The sequence below is a fragment of the Gymnoscopelus braueri genome, assembly GCF_963280865.1.
Source record: "Gymnoscopelus braueri genome assembly, chromosome: 6".
NCBI classification, from domain to species: Eukaryota; Metazoa; Chordata; class Actinopteri; order Myctophiformes; family Myctophidae; genus Gymnoscopelus; species Gymnoscopelus braueri.
This window is the reverse complement of record NC_137607.1, coordinates 40,821,563-40,842,959: the sequence shown is the minus strand read 5'-3', so window position 1 is coordinate 40,842,959 and position 21,397 is coordinate 40,821,563. Positions and strand designations below refer to the sequence as shown.

The 21,397-nt window shown below is 44.0% G+C and overlaps 1 protein-coding gene across 1 annotated transcript; it reads right to left on the bottom strand.

Annotated features, from left to right (window-relative positions):
• Positions 1 to 749: 749 nt before the first annotated feature.
• Positions 750 to 1,934, bottom strand: LOC308086939 (nuclear factor 7, ovary-like; the record flags this gene model as incomplete). The annotated part of the gene is made up of 2 exons (XM_080430582.1): positions 750 to 1,472; positions 1,674 to 1,934. 2 exons carry the CDS (start codon positions 1,932 to 1,934, stop codon positions 750 to 752), a joined length of 984 nt encoding a protein of 327 aa, XP_080286708.1.
• Between the last annotated feature and the right edge of the window lie 19,463 nt (positions 1,935 to 21,397).

Sequence of the window (21,397 nt, the reverse complement as noted above, 5' to 3'; positions counted from 1 at the left end):
CAATAAAAGAATGAAATCACATCTTGTAACAGCATCATAACAGAGTAGAACCATAACCATCTTAAATGGGTGAAGTCGTCCTTTAAGTATTTTTAAAAGCATGGACTTTTGAATACTTAAGTATTTTTTTTTAAGCGTGAACTCCAATACTTTACCTCAAGTATCAATTTGACAGAGTAACTTTCAATGTGTAATATTTGACTAGCAGTAGTTATACTTTTATTCAACTATTGGGGTTGATTAAGTACTTTTACTTTTAATAAATCTTCTAGTGTATGATCTGCTGAATGCTGACTGTTACAAACACACGTCTGACTCACTTTACTCTCATCATCTTTAATAAGATCAAATACATCAACAGAAATCATCACTGTCACATAGAAACTATAGAATTCAAACCTGATCCATAAATGACCAACACTACAATATAAAACATGTTATCAGTAATAATCATATCAAACATGTCACCATTATACCAATATAATTACAAACTGATCGTTTATAGTTATGCACTCCAAATAAAATTATGTTATAAGGAATAATTTTATCTGTTTAACTATCTATCGTAAAGCATGATCTGTCTGTCTGTCTGTCTGTCTGTCTGTCTATAATACCAAAGTCATTCGAAACTGAATGATACATGAATTAAATAATCACTGCAACCAATTTATGACCTGCCATAAAATATTAGCCCTTAATCAATACCAGATCAATATATTCTGTAGTTTTTTTATGGGACGCCAGACGTTCTAACTGTGGTTTTCCAGAGTGACACAGATCTTCCCTGGTAACATCTTCAGTGACGGACCTCCATAATCACCATTATAAATGAATGGAAACAGTGTCTCAGTGAAAGTGTGTGTGAAGGTGTGTAGGTGTGTGTTAGAATCAGGATCAGTGAAGGACAGCTGTCCTCTGTCCCAGTCCAGCTGGACTCTGATCCTCTTGAGTTTCTGATTCACTGAGAGATCAGTCCTCTCATATCCTACTGATAACAAGACTGCTGTGTATCTGCCTTTAATGCACTGTATAAACAAGCATCCACTCTCTGTGTTATCCTTCCTCCCGACAGACTCCACACACACACCTCCTCTCCAGTTTGTATTGTCTCCAACCTCAACATCCCAGCTGTGAGATCCTGAGTTAAAGCCCTCAGAACCCAGGACTTGGGTCCAGTAGTCAAACCTCTCTGGGTTGTCAGGAAGCTTCTGATACTCATCTCCATATGTCACACTGGTCAGATCATCAGACACCGTGAGTCCAGGTTGAGCAGTGTTGGGGTCCAGGATGACAGGAGAGTAAGAGACAATGTCCTTCATCTTGTCCCAGACTCTGAAGGTCAGGTTCTTCAGGTGTTTGGCCTCGTCTATCAGCGCTCCTGAGGCCGGCGGTGGGTCCTGCAGGGTGAGCTGGACTCCCTCCATCATGGTCTTGTAGTTCTGCAGGAATGAGACGGGATCGTTGGCTCTCAGCTGGTCCTCAGCAGTTTGGATTGCATTGGAGAGGGTTTCCCTTTCTCTGCTCAGACCCTCAATCCTCTCCTTCATCCCCTGACTCTTCTGAGCCTCTTCCTTCCGCAGAGAGGCGATTCTGGCCTCCTCTTCCTCCTCTAGGAACCGACGAAGATTCTGAAACTGTTCCTTAATCTGCGTCTCTGTGTTCCTGGCCTGAACCTTGATGTGATTTTCTGTTTCGTCGTAATCTTTTTTAACTTTATCAAAGACGTCCAGTTTCTCCTTTAAAGGCTTCAGTGATTCCTGGACCTTCGGTTTGAAACGTCTAGCCGCTTCGTCCACAGGTAAGAACTTGTGTTCGGCATGTTTCTCTGAATCGCGACACACGACACACCGCGGCTGTTGGTCGTCCAGAAAGAAGAGCTTGAGCTTCTCACCGTGTAAGGTGCAGAGGACCTCAGAGCTCACCGACGAGGCCATTTTGTCTGCCGGTCACACACCTGATCTGGAATGTTCTCTGAGGCTGTTACACCAGAGGAATACTAGAAGACAACACAACAATAACATTTTGAGTATCAACAGTATTAGTAGTTATAGTAGTAGCAGTGTTTGTAGCGGTTGTAGTATTCATAGTAACAGTAATAGTTTTAGCACTTTTTAATAATCTTCCTGTTCTTACCTCAGTGGAGATTGTATCAGATAACAGTCTGTCGGTCTGCCAGGTTGTTCAAATGATCCGTTCGTCTATTAATTTGACTTACGAGTGGATCTCAGTCTCACAAAAAGGCTGAACGACAGAAACAGGAAATGGACGTTGGAAAAAAATTCTTCTGATAACAGGAATGTCACACACACACACACACACACACACACACACACACACACACACACACACACACACACACACACACACACACACACACACACACACACACACACACACACACACACACACACACACACAATATTTATCTACCAATCACACTTGCTATGCAGTAAATACATCGCCATGTATTTGAGCAACCGAGTTAGCGGACACAACTCAGACCCATGTCTTTGATGGTTTTATTATACTAACACACAATACAAACACACTCTAACACTTTTAGGCCAGTAGGCCAGTAAGCCAGTAGTAGGTTTAGAAAAGTAAACACAAACAACAACACAATGACAAATTACTGACATGAAATATACACACAAAACTATAAAACATATATACATTTATTGTCGTGTAAACACACTCTCAATTCTTACCGTAAGTCTCTCGGAGCTCGAAATGGAAAATGACGAACGCAGGAATAACACCCTGGTAACTACAGTAGTAACACTGATGCATGCGTAGAACACTTTGTCCTGTCAGTGAGCATTATCTCTATTTATATGGGTTTGGTCTAACCTAACCTGACCTAATCAATCAACACTCTCATGTGACTCATGTGGACCCTAACACCACAGGTCAGAGCTGTGGCCTTTAGAATCTGTAAATATGTGTACCAGAGTATTTCTACATGGCAGTATTGATACTTTTACTTAAGTAACAAATGTGAGTACTTCTTCCACCACTGCTCTCACATACATTCATGTCTTCCATTCAAGATGTTGCACAACAAACACGCGATGGTGCGCGTGGGCGGCGGCAGGGAGACGTTTGAGAGCTACCTGCTGAAACACCACCCGTGTCGCATGCTCCAGATCTCCAGGGTGGAGGGGAAGACCTCTGGTGGCAAGACCCCCAACATTAGAGACCTTACCCGAGAAGGCTACCTGGTGGTGACCACAAACTATACCACAGCAAGAACTAAAAGACGAGACGCAGGAAAGATCTTATCGTATAGAACGACGTCTGCTCTATTGGTTGTTATAGGCTACACGTCTTGGGCTAGAGCCCGACCGATATAGTACCTTTATTAGAAGGATAAACCCCTTGAGATGATCATCATCTCGTTTTCGAGGGGGTCCTTAACCCATTCAATCCGGGAACGCTTCTGTGTCATTTGAAGATTTCTTTTGGCTTTTCAAAAATAGCAGATCTACAAGCTCATATATAGCGCTGAGTGCCGCACTATGAGCTTGTAGATCTGCTATTTTTGAAAAACTAATTGTGAAAATGTGTTTTTTTAAACTCAAATCATTGCTTCTGAGGGGGTCCCTGGAACAAAATATGTTGAGATGGGGGGGCGGACCAAGTACAGAGGTTACCCCGTCAACTAAGAATTAGTTGACTATAAGTATATAGAGAGTTTAAGTGGTTAACGCCACCCTTCACATGGCACGGCTGCTCAGAAGCTGTTGCCAGTTTGAATTCCCCAGGCGTGTATACGTATTACGTACAGTATATACATATTTTTGGATCTGCACCAACTGTATGCAGTAAACAAACATAAAATCAGGTTAGACTCAGGCTGGGTAAAAGCAGGGGGTAAAGTATCTGCCCACCAGCGTGGAGACTGGGGTTCAGTGACTCCGGTCTTTGGCCAGGCGCTCCATGGGTGGGAAGCCAGCAGGAGTTTGTGTTCTTTGTCGTTGCACTAGCGACTCCTACAGCAGGGAGCGGAACTGGCACGCGTTACGCCCACCCAGTGAAAACTGTGGGTGGGCGTAACTCTCACTGTCAGGTGAAAAGCAGAGGCTGGCGACTGGGAGAAAAATAACAACAAACAAATTGACCGATAGATGAAACAGACAGATGAGAGGGGAGGGCACACAGGAAGAGGGTGAGGGTGGGGGCCGTGAGGGTTCTGCAGTGGCGGCCCACCGTGGGCACGTGTCAGAGCTGCCTGCTGTGACACACTGCTACATTGGGGGTGGCAGCAATAAAAACATGGTTGATTGATCTTCCTAGCAGTCAACAGCAGGCAGCCCTCACTCACACACTCATTGCCTGGGCTTAGAAATACACACAGAGAGAGAGAATGAGTGAGTGAGTGAGTGAGTGAGCGAGCGAGTGAGACAGATAGAGAGAGAGAGAGGGATACTGAAAAAGGGGAGAAAGAGGAGTGAGAGAGGGAGAGAAGGAGCAGGAGAGAGAGAAAGAGATTGAGTCAGTACAGGAAATCAAAGCAACAAGCTACACAAGGTGAGACAGACCAAAAAGAGAAAACTAGAAAACTGCGATCCTCAGAGCGCAGATCTCCGTCAGGCCTGGTTGCCTACCCTGGTCTGTGAGAGTTGTGGGGTGAAGCGTCAAAGTTGGAATTTGTACAACAGACGGTGAAACAATCCGCGTTTATGGCCACCCCCCAATCAGAGAGCATGGTCCGGCACAGGAAGAAACATTTTATTAAAATGAACAAATCCCTTATCTTCAACTTCTTAGCCATATTTCAGGCCCATTTTATACTTTGTCACACTACGGTTTTGCACAAAAATAGCCAATCTTTGAGCTCACAACGTGTCGCATCATGAAGCGTTGTGCGCTCGTAGATCTGCTATTTTTGCTAAAATAATTTAAAATAATCTTTGAAACTTTTCAAATGTCCAAATTAGGGACGCCAGGATTGAAAGCAGTTGACCAATCAACAGCAGTAAACGCTAAACAGTAATTTATAGAAGATATAGAGACTGCAGTACATGGAGGCTAAACAAAGATCTCTCCCTCTCCGTTTGTTCTTCTATTCCAATCATGTCAAGGCTATAGCGTGGGGGATTGCTAGAGGGACGCACGTGGCTGCAGAAAGCACTTGCCTTCATTGATTAATCTCCACTCCTCCTACCTGTCACGTTGAAAGAGAGTCAGTCATCATGCCCGCAGTAGGTGAGTGACTGAAAGATAATGTGGTTTGTGAATGACAGAGGTCTGTGAATGGAGAGAGAGAGAGAGAGAGAGAGAGAGAGAGAGAGAGAGAGAGAGAGGTCCAGCACAGGAGGAAATAATAATGAATAAAAATGAACAATGAAACTAATCCTTTATCCTACCGTGGCAGCCTGTCATCAGCACAGCCGTAAAGAGTCATCTATAAAAGCATATTGCAGCACATGGAGGCTACAAAAATAGCTCTCACAGTTTATTCTTCTTTTCCAATCATGATTAGGGTATAGCGTGGGGGGTGGGGGAGCTAAAGAGGGACACACGTGGCTGCAGAAAGAACTGGCATTCATTGATTACACTCCAGCCCTCCTGCCTGTCACGTTGAGAGACTGTCACCCATCATGCAAGGCAGCAGGTGACTGAGTGACTGCAAGATGATGTGTTTGTGAATGGGAGAGAGATGCTATGACAGCTGCTATTTGTGCACAACTTTGCAAAAGCTTACTATTTCTGACAGCAAATGCACAATTCTTTTTAGATTTCCCTCAGTTGCAATGTAACAGCTCTGTGTACACATCATTTCTATTCCCTTTTAATTGTACATACATTATTTTGTTTTGATTGTATTGTTCCTATCTTGCTTTGGTAATGTAAACGTATGTTTTCTCATGCCAATAAAGCCCATGGAATTGAAAGAGAGACCAAGAGCGAGAGCGAGAGAGAGAGAGAGAGATCAGCCTGAAGCCCAAAAGCCTAATCATGTATCTCCCCTGGCCAAAGGGGAAATTCCCTCTTGTCCTATAGCGATAGAAGTCTGGTTTCCCACGCGGGAGACCCGGGTTCAAATCTGGAGGTCAAAGGTGGTGAAATTGTGAATGTAGCAGAGTAGTTCCTAATATCTCCTCTGGCCAAGGAGGGTCTCCATCTTGTATGGTTTCCCATCTGGGGACCGGGGTTCACATCGGCATTTATTATACACGCGTCCTGTAGTACAGACACCCAGCACAATGCACATACAGTAATACAGACAGTCAAGTCACCCTGCCTTGCTCGATGACATGCAGCTGTGGCTGAACACTTTGACATGGATCAAAGCTCACAAACACCGTCTCTCACTGAAAGGCACCTGAAACCTCACCGCCAACGTTTAAGATTCTCTGAATCGCGTTGTAGTCCATTGTTCGAGGGAAACTGGTCTCTCTCTGTTTGTTGCTCTATTCTGTTCAATCATGTTTAGGGTATCGCATGGGGAATAGCTGGAGGGACGCACGTGGCTGCAGAAAGTACTTCACTTGATTACACCCCACCTCTCCTATCTGTCACGTTGACAGACTGTCGCCATCATGCCAGCCAGTGTGTGAGTGACTGCAAGATAATGTGGTTTTGTGAATGACAGAGGTTATCCGACACAGCCCAAAACATACTCTTACACCGTGGAAACGCTGCCACTTGAAGGTCTCTTTTCTGGTCAGGAAAAACACTCTTACCGAGAGAGAGAGAGAGAGAGAGAGAGAGAGAGAGAGAGGATGCCAATCATGAGTGATGGAAGGATCGTTGTGAATGTAGGTCATCAATTAGAATGTGTGTCAGAGTGCAAGTGACAAGGGAAGGCAACTTCCTCTGCTGAATAGAGGGACATTAGAGGAAGAGCACTCACACAAAAGATAATAGAGAGAGAGAGAGAGGAGAAAATTGGAGGAATTGGAAGAAAAAATGAGAATCGTACTGTACATAATAACTCCAGAGTAACAAACCAAACATGTACGGTTTTGAAGAAAGGTTGGCTTGTTACAGACAATCCCCCGAATGTGCAGTCCCTCATTGCTGTTCCACGGCACCACGGTCAGAAAATAAACGGTATAATATTTTTTTTTTCAGATTTCTAACATTTCTACCATGTTTGCTGAGCTGTTACTGTTACGGTTTCTGAGACCCCAATACTTTTAGGGCTTAACCACTTGAAACCCTGCTATTTTTGGCAAAGGGATTTGTTATAGATGGAAAAAAGTGGTACAGTATTAACTCAGGTCTTTTTTTTTACTAAGAATAGAGGGTTTAAGGAAAAGAGGTTAAGAAATAATAATCCTACAGTTACAGAGCCCTGGTGATTGACAAACAGAAAGGAATGAATGGGACATTATCACGTTTAATCAGACTATTGATTGGTCTAAGTAGGTGAGATACTGACCTACCCACGTTTAGTCAGACTATTGATTGGTCTAAGTAGGTGAGATACTGACCTACCCACGTTTAGTCAGACTATTGATTGGTCTAAGTAGGTGAGATACCGACGGGGCTCAGTAGGTGTTTTGTATAAATATATTGTTTTGAACCACGACAGAGGTGCGCCATCTCAAGTACCAAGTTATGTATCGATAGGCACAGAATCGTAAATCATGTTTTGGGGTGAGCGTTTGCCCCAACTTTCATCAACCCACAGAATAGCGACAAAACACCTACTGAGCCCCGTGGGTAGGTCAGTATCTCACCTACTTAGACCAATCAATAGTCTGATTAAACGTGATAATGTCCCATTCAGTGCATTGACAGCATCCAAATAATGTTATTCGTTATTTATGGAGCTGGGTTTCAGTGTGGAGGCAGTATAGCCTTACTCTTACACACTCACACTGTGAGTGAGTGTGTTTGTGCGTGCGTGCGTGCGTGTGCATACAAATGTGAATGTTTTATAAAACAAACAAACATTAGGTTTCATGCACACAGGTATTGGTGATTTGTGCGTAACTGCAGACAGTGCAGGCTGATGTGATGAACTGATTGAACCAGGACAAACTCTCCTCCCAAACGTACAGTACAGCATGCACCACAACAAACAAATGTCTCAATCTAAATGTGTGTTCAGCACTTTGTGATTCTCATGTTAAGATAGCAATTGGAAAGAGAAAATCAAAATGCAGTGTAGAGTGAAATGTGTTGCAAAGTTGCATCTTTGGTGCAGAGTAGAATGAAGTCAGGTTTTTGCTGAAACACTGCTATTGTACTGGTTGCAAAAGGCAAGTGAACTGAGGTGGGAAGGGAGATGATGATTTATGACATGACTAAAGTTGCTGCCAAGGAGAAAAGAGAACTGTGCATAAAACTGCATACCACTGCAGGGGAGGTAGGTTCATATAATGAGAAACTCAATGTTTTATGAGCTCGTGAAAAAATGATGTTTTGATTTTAACTGCCGTCTGCGCTGTTAAACCACAGTGTGGAGGCCTCTGTGTGTGTGTGTGTGTGTGTGTGTGTGCGTGCGTGCGTGCGTGCACAAGGGTGTGTAAATTATCATTTATTATCGATAGAAATTGTTTCGTTTTTATTGTATCCCATTTAATTTAATCTATCGTTTCATTCCGTTTTTGTCTCTGCATGCGGTGCATCATAAACACCTATCCACAAGAAACACAATCTGTTCAAAATACTTCTGAATAAAATTATGCAAGTGCTGTCAATACGTTAAAAAGTCTTATCATTAATTAGGCCATCCCTCAAACAACCCACTCCACAAATAACTGTCCTATCAGATGTCTGTTGATGCAACACCTCCATACCTAATCGCAGAGAGCTGGGATGGGACAACGCAACGGACAGACTAGGGCAGGGCAATTATCCGAAAATATATTGAAAACGATATTTATAACGTACTGTATAACTGACTTAACCTTGCTCATGTAGCCTAGGTTAATCGAATAATTAAGAAGCTTTTTGAAAAAAAAGGTTTTTAACATTTCTTATTTACCAACGAATGGACACAGGCACAGCCCTCCATTGGGTTGTCAGCGACACCACGCCACACGAAAAATGTGGAGATGGAAAAATGAATAGCATCGTAGAACCAATGCAAAGACTTTGTGTCTTAGTGTGACTCCATGTGACTTCATATTAGAACGGTAGCAGGTTTGGTTTTCAAAGCAGTAGACATTGATGGTTTGGGCTGCTTTTCTCTGAGGTCTAAGCCCATTCATTGAATTTAGATTAGATTCCACATTTTTGTGGCATATACAGTAGAACAAATTGAATCCCTTGTTAGAGCCAAATCTGTGTTGAACGTAATTTGTGGAGCTCCCTCTGGTGTTGCGATTGTGGACGTAATTGACGTTTTTGAAGTAGTTTGACACTTGGGTGTCTTTGTGTGTGAGGTGTAGTGTATCTTTTCGACCAGGCCCATTGCAAGTTGCTGTACTCTGTCCTCTTACCCTGAGCCATCCTACCCTAGCAAAGTGAGCAGGGGTTAAATGAGTTGTAGATGTAAGGCAGTTTATTTTGGGATGTCTGGAGCCTTGTTTTTAAGGCCTTTGTGGCGCTATGGTACCATGAGGTGCATGCATAGTCGAAGTGACATTGGATGAGTGCTCCTGCTAGAGTCCTCAATGTATTCTTACTGAATACATTTCGCCAGACAGACTGTTACACCTACGTTGCATTAAGGAGCGCTGTAAGAGATCTTTTCTGCCTGCTGCAATACTCCTCCTCCGGCTGGCTTGATCAGGCTGGATGATGTTAAATCAATCCACTGGACTGTGTTTTAGTAATTTATTTGTTTTTGTTTTAATAATGTAGGGCAGGCTATAAAAAAAAGTCAAAATTTTTCTTTCATGTCTTTTAAAAAATGTTTTAGTCATGTCTATTGTAGAGGTCTATACTGACCAATTGTTGTAGTGTATTATATTTTACCTACAAAAAACACTTATATACTTTGTCCTATGAAATAGCAGAAATAGCCGATCTACAAGCTCACAACGCATTGCGATGCGTTCCGAACGGGCATGGCACTAGTTCAGTAAAAGCATGTTAGAGTGATATACCGTACATAAAACTAAATGGTCTCTCTCCAACAACTAAGTACAGTATCTGACCATTTCTTTCAACAGCTGAAAAGAGAGCAAAATGCCAAACTCCTCCTCTTTCAGATGCGGGTCCGCGGCCAAATACATATCAATTTGGGGGTCCTTGACATGAAAATGTTTGAGAACCCCTGTTCTCGGGGGCGGAGCGACAGAGCAGCAGTAGTTCTGCAATCATGCGGATGAGAAAAGCGGTGACCAACGAGTGTAGGCTTACATCTCTAGCCATGTTTATCAGTGGGAGTGAGTGTACTATAGATGTCCTGGCCAGTTGGGCTCCATCCAAAGCTAAAAGCCCTCCTGGCCCCCCAGTGGCTCAGCATGGTGTGTGGGTGATGCAGGCTGTTGCACAGGTCTCATGCCAGCGACGGCCTGGCACCACAAACCAGGGCAGACTCGGGAAGCGGTACTGCCAGGGTGGACAAGGCCAGGGACCGAGACCATATGGACTCAAACTGCCCCTAACGTATCACAAAGGTGCAGGGTTTGTGTGAATGTGTGTCTTTGCACACATGTGCTGTATGTGTGTATGTTTTTCTTTTTTGCCTTTTATTTGGTGCCATCTTGTTCAGCCATGACAGATAGGTATAGTGGCTCAGGAGGTATGCAGCTGTCTGGGAACTGAAAGGTCCCTGGTTTGATACCCAGCTCTGCTTGGCTTTGTGCCAAAATGTCCTTGAGCAAGACACTACCCCTAACTGCTACCTATGAGCAGGTTGGTGCCTTGCATGGTTCAAACTTGGGGGACAACTTTATTGTCCCATCACAGGTTTACAGGTGTAAAACAGTAGGTGAAAATAGTTTTTGTGCAAGCTCCATCATTTTGTTATTACCATAAGAGAAAGTGAAGAAGAAGAGGGGGGGGGGGCAAGAGAGATCAATAAAAACAAACAAATCATCTACATATTTACACATAGTATCTATCCGGTACAGTAAGTACCTGAAGTAAGACATAAAGGTGTGTGGGCATAGCAGCAGGTATATACTGTACATGATATATCTATGGACGTTAGTTAAGGTGTGAAAAAAAGGGGGGGAAAGCGCGTTGCACATGGGATTAAGGTGCAAAGTGTCAGCACGTGTCGACCACTTAGGTCCTACTCCAAACTTCTTCAGGTGGCGAAGCCAGTACAGTCGCTGCTGAGCCTTTTTTCTCACGTGTGTGGTGTGTGTGTCTCCCATTTGAACTCCTCCTCGATGTCTACTCCGAGGAACTTAAACTCGCTGACCCTTTCCACTGCAGCTCAATCGATGAGGATGGGCACATGCTCTCTCTACGGCCTCAGGAAGTCTACAATCAGCTCCTTGGTTTTGTCGACCTTGAGGGCGAGATTGAGGAGTTGTTTTCATCTCTATAGGTAGACTTGTCATTGTTTACAATCCGGCCTATCACTGTCGTCCGCGTACTTGAGGATGGTGTTGGAGTCACGTGTGGCTGTGCAGTCATGCGTGTACAGGGAGCTATAGGAGTGTTGAGGATCAGGGGGTCAGATGTGATGCTGCCCATTCTCACCGCCTGATGCCGGTTTGAAAGGAAGTCTAGTATCCACTATCAAGTCGCACATGCATGGGTGTAGCTCTAGGTCTCTGAGCTTTGGGTCAAGCTTTGCTGGGACGATGGTGTTGAATGCTGAGATGTAGTCCATGGCATGCATACGTACATATTTGTCCTTCAGCTTGGTTGTTGAGTGAATGGGTGAATGTAACGTGCTTTGGATAAAGGTGCTATAAATATGCAGCCCATAAGGTTTTTCACTCTATTTAAAAGCCCAAGCTACACGTGAGAGCAGACTTAGATAAATCGGCTGTCATTTTATAATTGGGAAGGCAGGTGTTGCTGTTGTAGTGACAGGCCATGATGTGCCTCCTGGATTGTTTTTCCATAAATTAATTGGAAATGTTCTGTGGAGATAGCACACCATCAAGGTGTTTTTCATTGTCATATCTATTATCTGAGAAGTGTTTCTGTCTGTGTGTGTGGTCCGTGTGTGTGCGTGTGTAATTATGTGCAGGCCCGCTCATCCCAAGGGGAGTGAGTACAAGTTTACGTGTGTTCTTCTGAAAGAAATTGATCATGTGTGTGCGTACGCTCATCGAAAAGGGAGTGAGCACAAGTTTGCATGTGTGTTCTTCTGAAAGAGATCGATCCTGAGTGTGTGTGTGTGTGTGTGTGTGTGTGTGTGTGTGTGTGTGTGTGTGTGTGTGTGTGTGTGTGTGTGTGTGTGTGTGTGTTGTGTGTCTTGTGTGTGTGTGTGTGTGTGTTTTTCCCAGAAGAAGACCGATAAAGCAGTCATAACACACAGGGGTACGGGTGCATGATGAGCTTAGAAGGACATGAACGTGTTAAGCCCAATTTGTCACAGGTCGAAAATAGCAGAGCTGCGTGAGCTTGTAGATTTGCTATTTTCAGGGGAACTACACCGTACTGCGAGAGAGCAAGCTGAAAACCATACACACCCATGCATGAGACGATGAACGCTGTTCACCACATCAACCCTTTGAGACCCTATTTTGGGCATATCATTATAGGTGAGAATTCTCCAAGGTATGGCCTTGGTGTTAATTCAACCACTTAAGCCTGATTTATACTCATAAGCTGATATCATGCGAGAAAATAGCAGATCTACACGCATGTACAGCTGCTATATTTTCTGCTTGACAAAGGCGCCCATGCCCCGACTTCGCTGTTTCCGCCCGGGGCCGTGGACTGAGGTATCTCTGCGTCCTGCTCGGCTGCGGCCGGGCACGGGGCCCCTCGCCCCCGGTGCGACTGTCGACCTGGACGGACTGCCCCCAGTGTGTCCTGACCGCGTCGCGTATGAATCAGGCTTAACCACTTAAACCCTCTATCCTTAGTAAAACAGACCTGAGTTACAACTGTCCTTTTTCCCATCCGCAGCATATCTCTTTGACAAAAATAGCCGATCCAGATTGTGAGCTTGTACATTTTTGTCGAATGTTCCCCCCAGGATAGGCATGGCGGGGTTCAAGTGGTTGAATTAACACCAAGGACTGTGTGAGTTGTAATAGTAGGGCATAGTGCCAGTGGTGGCTTATCCAACGGGCTTGAGGTGCTGAAGCACAGGGCACCAACCCTTTGGGGGGCACCAAATGGCGTGAAGAAAAAAAAAACTGCGAAACTTAGAGCGCAGCACCCCCCCCCCAAAACGGTGGCAGGGGGCACCAAACCGGGTCCAAGCACCGGGCACCACGAAGGGTTAATCCGCCCCTGCATAGTGCCCTGTAGCTGGTTAACCCATTTAAACCAGGAAAGTATCTGTGTCATTTTAGATTTTAGCTATATAGCAACAAAATAGTCTTAGGATTTAGAACAGTGGTTCTCAGAAATAGCAGATATACAAGCTCACAGCGAGTCACTTCGTGCCGCGAGCTTGTACATCAGCTATTTTTTTAACACAAATGTTCTCTTCCCTGCAACACACCCCAAAGATATTTTAAGATAGAATGGAAATGACAAATGGATGAGTTAACAAAAACATCTACTGATGCACAACCATGGACACATCATCAGTGTTGTTTCCTGGAGTCACTGGGTGTTTCGGGTCTTGCAACAGACACCCTCCTCCAGGCGACCGACCGAGGCTGATCAGACCCTGGCCTGTGTCCAAGTGGCATGCTGCTGCCCCCACTGTCTCTTGGGGGCTTGCGGTGGCTGATGGTTAGATGTTACCAACAGGTGTTGGCGACACTAGGAGGCTCTAGGCACTGTGGGTTGCCTCCGGGGCCTGGCTCCTCCTTCGTCTGACCAGAAGTGAGTCTTCTGTGCGTTGCGTCGTCGTTGCTGCTGGGCACAAACATCTCATTCTGCCTTGAGGGATTTTTAAACCCTCCTTGCAGGTTTTACTGCAGTCTGTGGATTTGCATCATCATTAACAACAGTATACACAACAAACTCAGTGTTATATCTGAGAGTGTTAAATTCTGTAAGGGTCCATTTGGATCCACTTGGCGGGGTGTTGAGGGCCCGCTGTGACCACCCCGCGTCGGGGCCCACTGTTGCCTCGTTACCCCGCTGGATATTAGTGTGTGTGTGTGCGTGTGCGTGCATGCGTGCGCGCGCGTGCGTGCGTGGGTGTGTGTTACATTCCAAATAAATTAATATTTGTTCCAGGGACCCCCAAGGGTCCTTGAGGGGGTTCCCCAGCAAAATGAAATGCAGTTTAGCCACTTTAACTTTATCTCATAATTCTGCTATTCGAAAATAGCTGATCTACAGTACAAGTACTGAGCTTGTCGATCTGCTATTTTTGAAACATTTACAAAAATCTTCGTTAGTAACACAAATCTTCTCTTGTGCGGGTCCCAGGCACAAAATCGTATCATCAATTTGGGGGGACCTTGACATGAAAAGGTTTGAGAACCACTGTTCTAGTTAAGATAAAAGGTAGCCTATTCTGCTATTAAACCTGAACAAGACACTTACAGTAAGTGAGTAGACATTAAGGCTGAACTATACTGACACTCTGCCAGCTTACAGTACGTAACTAAGACTTTACATTACATCAAATGGATTCATCATGTCATTTATTCTATCACACACACACACACACACACACCACCCCCCCCCCCCCCCCCCCCCCCCCCAGGAGAAAGTAGCAGAACTTTTAAAGTGGTGTCAGTAATTTGCCAGACACCCAACTACTCTCTTTCATGTGGGAAATTTGCATTATGTAAGCCTGTTATTCAGCATGAAAGCACATTCATCAGCGAGGAAGCTGAAGAAATCAATGTGGAGAAAGGGAGAAAAAGAGAGAGACAGACAGTCGGGCCCACTTGAGGCGAGATTGGAACAGTAGGAGCATTTGACTTTCATCTGTGAGCAGAATGTGGGTCAAACTCGCGCCGTCTGATGGCGTCTCAGTTGCTTCTTGCTCTAACATCTGAAGATTGGACTGGTTTCTGTCTGTACAGTGTGTGTGTGTGTGTGTGTGTGTGTGTGTGTGTGTGTGTGTGTGTGTATGGATTCCCCCACGCTCAAGAGTTTCTGCACAACTTTCTGTGACCAATTAATTTGCATGAGAGTGCGTGCGTGTGTGTATTTGTTCTGTTCCCGAGGCTTCATATATGTAGACCAGACTTAATTACCACCAACTGATGTAGGCTATAACAATTTCATGACATTTGAGCTTATTTTGCATATTAAAAATGGGTGAAGAAGAGTTCAGCTCAGCTACTGTATGAACATCTTGACCTCAGCATCAGGGAAAGACAAGAGAGTTTTTCCTGATTAGAAAAGAGACCTTCAAGTGACAGCGTTTCCACAGTGGAAGAGGAGGTTAGCCTGGAATGCAGACTGAATCGCTCCTTTCACTGGACTTTTTCTAATCAGTCTGGATTCCAGGCTAAGAGGAGGCGGCTACATAGTCAAAACTACGTTCAAACTTTGTTACCGACATGGCAATACCTACAAAATAACGTCGTTCAGAACTTCGCCAGCTGCACAACTAACAAACAATTGTCGTTGTTTGTCTTTATTGATAGTCGATTGACACACGACGTAGTGACGTAGGTATTTCTGTGAAGCTGAATCCCAGGAAGACACAAGAGCAACACTTAAGCCATAATTAGGCTGCATTTAGTTTGTGTAGCCTACGTCAATTCATCTGTTGCACATGCTGTCCCTCCCACTCCTCTCTTTCCTTCTCTTTTCTTCTCTCCTATCTCCCTCTCTCATGGTCGTCATCACCCACCAGCCAGCAGGTGACTTTCTGCCCTACCCATATTTAATACTACACATAAAGGCTCAGTGTGTGAGAAACAAGCACAGCCAAAACCTTTGTCGGTCTCCAGTTTGACCTACATCATTTTATAAACTGCTTGACCCACATCTACACCTACACCCAACACACCCACCACACCCACCACCACCATCATCATCATCGTTACCAACAGCCGTACACGATGCAACGAATGATTACCGCTATACTTAGAAAAGTGCAGTTTGAAGTGTTTTAAGGAAAACATTGACTACTTTGCATTAAGTGGTTTGTCCTGTGAAATTATGTTTTAGAGAAAATATATGGCGAGTATATTTTGAAACAAAATAAGTGAAAGAGAATAAGAGTTTTTTTCTTGCGATGAGTGGGCCAGGGGTGATTGGTCAATATTATGGTAAGTCATGAGTCTCCGAGGATACTGTGACAGCTGGTGCTGTGACTGTGACACATACCTGTGTGTAAGCCACAGCACACTGTTGATTGCCTTTTATGTGTGGATGTCCATTTCAGAGTGACTTTCTGCTTGAAGAGATGTGATGCGAGAGTTCCGATTAGCCAACACCAACTCGGCACTCCTGAATCGTTGCCTTCCACACCCTCCTGTTCCCTGTTTTAAGAGAAAAGCCCATGAGTGTTGTGTGGATCATAATGCACGTAAACAAATCTGTGGTATTAGAGTACATTCACACCTTGAGAACGAGCCATACCACCCACAACCGATAAGCTTGCATTGTCAAACTCACCGGATACAGCAGGTACAAAAAAACACAACCCGTTTATAACAACTATTAAAACTATTCCCAGTGCCATTCAGCTTGCAGCTGTGGTCGCCTCCTTGGGTGTCATGAGAGAAGCCAACTCTCAGATAATCAGACATGCCAGTCAAAGTCAGGTGTGATGGATACTGATTACTCCCCGCAGGGCCTGAATGTGCCTTCACTCCAGGTAAGTAATTAGTGCAGGACTGGAGAGCCATGGGGGCAGGATAATGGAGAATTTTATCACTCTAGTGCCACCGGCTGCAGCCGTTTCCCCAGCCTGCACATGAGCACAGATGAGTTACACGTTTGAATTTATGAGGGCGCATACTATCTAGGCATCAATGTGTCCGTCCGTACACGGACAAAATGTGTCCGTGGCAAGACTTGTCCTTGTCCGTGGCAAATTTTAGATTTTTTTGTTTTTTACATAACATTATAACGTTCTTATTTTGACCATAAGACCCAGGTTTTCTTCAGAATAGGTATGACACTGATTTACTATGACACTATGGCACTATCCACTACGACAGTGGTTCTCAAACGTTTTATTTTCAAGGACCTCCATAACTCTGAGAGTGCACAAATGGAACCAAATGGACCCGTAGTTGTATTATGCAGACCTGGACTTGTCTTACAGCACACATTTTAGCCTATGATAATCATCACCACAGCTGGGTTCACTAATGACTCCCTTGCTCCCTCTTTGTCTGTGGCCTTTTTGCAATCATGTTTATTTTTTTCCTTTTTACATTAATACCCAACAGGGATTCTCCTCCACTATCTTGTTACATGTACTGTAGCACACTAACCTACTTTCTGGACACAGTAAACACTTCCGAAAATTGAGCAATTTACGAAGGTCTGCACATGGAATGACCAGAAATGAGTGGGCAATCTGACACGTGCTGAAACTGAAGGATGGTGTGTGTGCGCCATAGACTGTAAAACATATATGGACGAAGGGAGCCCCATTGGTTTGTACAGACCCGTTTTGAAGCCACTTTTTTGGCGAATTCAAATCCGCTTTTTTTTTAACTTTCTGTCCCAAAAAGAAACCGGAAACGACCTAGAAGCATACCCTACTTTATCATTCATTTTAACCCTGTCCGTCCATCGGTGTGTCCGTCCGTAGCAGTTCATCTCCGGCACCGTTGGCCCGATCGACGTGAAACTGGGCACACACACTCCCTGGATGCCAGAGCAGAACCTGTGCCCCACATTTTTCCCATCTGCCTTTTATAGGGCCACCAGGAGGCCAATTTTTCAGCCTCATGAGTCATGGTGGCGCTATAACAGTCCGATTATAGTGAAACTTTGCACACATATTACCCAAGCCCCCAGAGTTGCTGAGAAACATTGAAGCCACCACCCCAGTGGCCAAAGCTGGAACTGCAGGCGAGGAGAAATACATGCACGAGCAAAACATACTGAGAGATATTTAAATATATATAAATATAAATATGTAAACATATTATACATAAATACATATGCATTTACATATAAATATGCATCTCGAGTGTATTTAATAAATATCTCGCGTTCATTCCTTGACACACGGCTGCCGTAGGACGCAAAAAGGACACTAGTGCGTATGCTCACTAGTGTCTATGGTGTCCCCAAAAACGTCTCAATAATTCTACTTCCGGCAGGCTTCCGGGTGCTTCGAAACGCCACTGAGCACATTAATTGAAATGATAGCTGGGGGCGGGGCAATCCGCCCTCTAGTTATATTATACCTCTATGATATTACCACTAGGCCGAGGAAGAAATGCCACCCTTTATAGATTGTCCTGTTATAGCGCCACCAGGCGGACGAATTTTACTCCTTCAGATTTTGTCCAAACATCACTCAAATCGGTACACAGTATCTCATAGTCATGTGATCAAGACGGATCTGACCGATTTTTCATGTTCCATCCTGATTGGCTAAGATTGGTTTGCAACAGTGCCTCGTTTTGAACAAAATACCTCAAATCATGGGGCACCGATGGCCTATATGTGGTTCCGCCTTAACCACTAAGCCCTAGTGGTTAAGGCGCAACGACATATTGGCTCTAATGCGTCGCAGGTTTGATTCCCGAGACCGACGACCTTTGCTGCGTGTCACTCCCTGTCTCTTTCTCCTGGTTTCCTGTCACTCTCCACTACTACTATCCAAATAAAAGGTAGAAAACAAATCTTTAAAAATCTCACATCATCACATTATCTCTATAGTCACATTTGGATCTGTCCGATTTTTCATATTACATCCTGATTGGCTAAAATTGGCATCTACATTAATAAGTACTTTGGTCCTCTCTGGTCTGGTGTATGTACAGTATGTGCATGCATTCATGTAACAAATAGTAGATTTTCACTTAATACTGCCTTAATCACTTTTCTGTTTATCGTTTGTTTACAATTCAACATAATCAAGATTATGTTGTTTCTCTGTTGAGACATGTATGTATTCTTTCATTTCATTGTTTAAGTCATCTCATACACCGTAGTAGTCCATTCAGTTGTCAAAAGCTGTCAGGCATACAGTACATAAGCCTTTACCATGAATATTATTACAGTAATATGGATTTTTAAATTGATAAATAGCCTGAGAGGCGAAACCTAATGAATCTCTCACATCTTATATCAACCAATCACACATTGTGTTAAGTTAGCTGACAGGTGCTATTCATGAGGATGGATTTTGCCAACCATACTGTATTTACCGGAGAAAATTGCCCGCCCCTGCCGAGAACCGGCAGGGGCGGGCAGTGACACGCATGTATCCGAATAAGGCAACCTATTTTGGGCATGGCCGTCTCAAAAGTCCCGTTGCGTCACATTAGTCTGGAAGTGGTAAAAATGCACTGGCTGAAGTGGGATGCTGCTGATTGGCTGAAGGGGTTGTCAGTCAACGCAACGGTATAACTCCCGCCCAACTCCAGCCCACAGCCAAAATTGCAGAATGGGCGATCATGCCAGACTCACTCCTGAAATAAATTACAAATGAGATTTCCGGAGGGAGGGTTTACCAGGCTACATCTCGGAGGCAAATGCTATTACTCTACTACAATTATTTGAAAAGTTAAGTTACTAGTTACTTTGTATATTCTGATTATTATTACAAAACGTACATTACCCACTTCAGCCGTATATACTTTTCGGCCATTTGAAAATAGCCGATCTACAAGCTCACAATGCGTCGCATTGCGACGCATTGTGAGCTTGTAGATCGGCTATTTTCAAAATGTTCTTGTCAGAATCAGAATCAGAATCAGTTTTATTGTCACATCACAGGTTTACAAGGTAAAGAAGTGGGTGAAATTCGTTTTTGTACATCGTTCCCATCGCAACGTTAATTTCCATAGAAAGAAGAGGGGGGGGGGGGGAGAAGAAGAGGGGGTGGGGGGCAAGTGGGAAGGAGATCAAAACAAGAGAGCAACAGAAGGCCAGACAAGTTATCTACATATTTACAAAGTACCTGAGATAATAAAAAACTAAGGTGCCTGAGCATAGCAGCAATGTATGTATACTGTGCATGTTATACTTATACTGTGCATGATATACATATGGACGTTAAGGTGCTTAGAGAAAAAAGAGCACAATAAAAAGACAAAAAAAGTCAGTGCGTTATACATGGGATTAAGGTGCAAAAGGTCAGTGCGTGTCCACCTAGGGTGGACTGACCCTAGTATAATCCGCAAGTAGCTCCATGAGGGAGTGCAGCAAAAAAGTCATTTGTACCACTACCTGGTGTAGTCCACAGGTGTGTCCGAGGGGGAGCTAAGTCCAAGTCATTGTCCCTGGTATAATCCACAGGTGTGTTCAGGAAGAGCCAGAAAGGTTTTGCACCGCCTGCTGTCAGGCTGCTGAACAAGGCTTATGCCTCATTCAGCATCCTGACAGCAGCCGGATTAAAACTACACCAGTACCTGGTGGTGGAACTCTTGATACTGCGGTAGAGCCCCTTGCCCGGTCGCGGTCGTTGTAGGGGTTTGAACAGTCTGTGACTTGGGTGGTGCTTGTCCTTGATGATGCGCTTGGCTTTGACCACGCACCGCTTTTTGTACAGTTCCTGGAGCGCTGGGAGCTCGATTCCCATTATCCGCTCTGCCGATCGCACTACTCGCTGTAGGCTGATCTTTTCTCGGGCAGTGCAGTTCCCGTACCAGGCCGTGACACAGCCTGTTGTGAAATGGGACATTCTGCACAATGAGTAATTTTACTGTACTTTTAAGTATATTTTGATGCCAATGATTTGAATTCTGAACTTTTACTTGTAACAGAGTATTTCTACATTGCAATATTGATACTTTTATTTAAGTAAGAAATGTGAGTACTTTTACCACCACTGGAATCAGTGGTGGTGTAGTGAGGGGAAGACAGCAGAATAGAATAGAGGAAGAAGCAGAAAAGAGCAAAGACAGAGCTGGGCCTCAACTGTAGGTCAAGTAATGAACCAATGGCCAAGGCCGCCCGCCGGGTTCAGCCCAAAGTAAATCCAGCTACAGGGTCTCCAATTATCCAAGCATTCTGCAGGGATAAGACTGGTATATAGACTATGTACTCAGTCAATACTGGAATCATTCAAGTTACAGTTTTCCAGTTATAGCAATATGGTAGAATGAAAGAAAATACAGTAGAATTTGATTAATTTATATATATAAAAAAGTCAGAATAAAAGTCAAGTATTCAGTTTGATTGCACAATAGCATTCATTTTAGCTAGACAAAAATATCATTCTAATCGAGTATAAATGTAGTCATGGAAAAAGAGACTAAATTGTGACATAAAGTTCCACTGCCATACTGACAAAACATCTAAACATTGTTTACACACACAATGCCAGATGAGCTTTTCATTTTGAGGG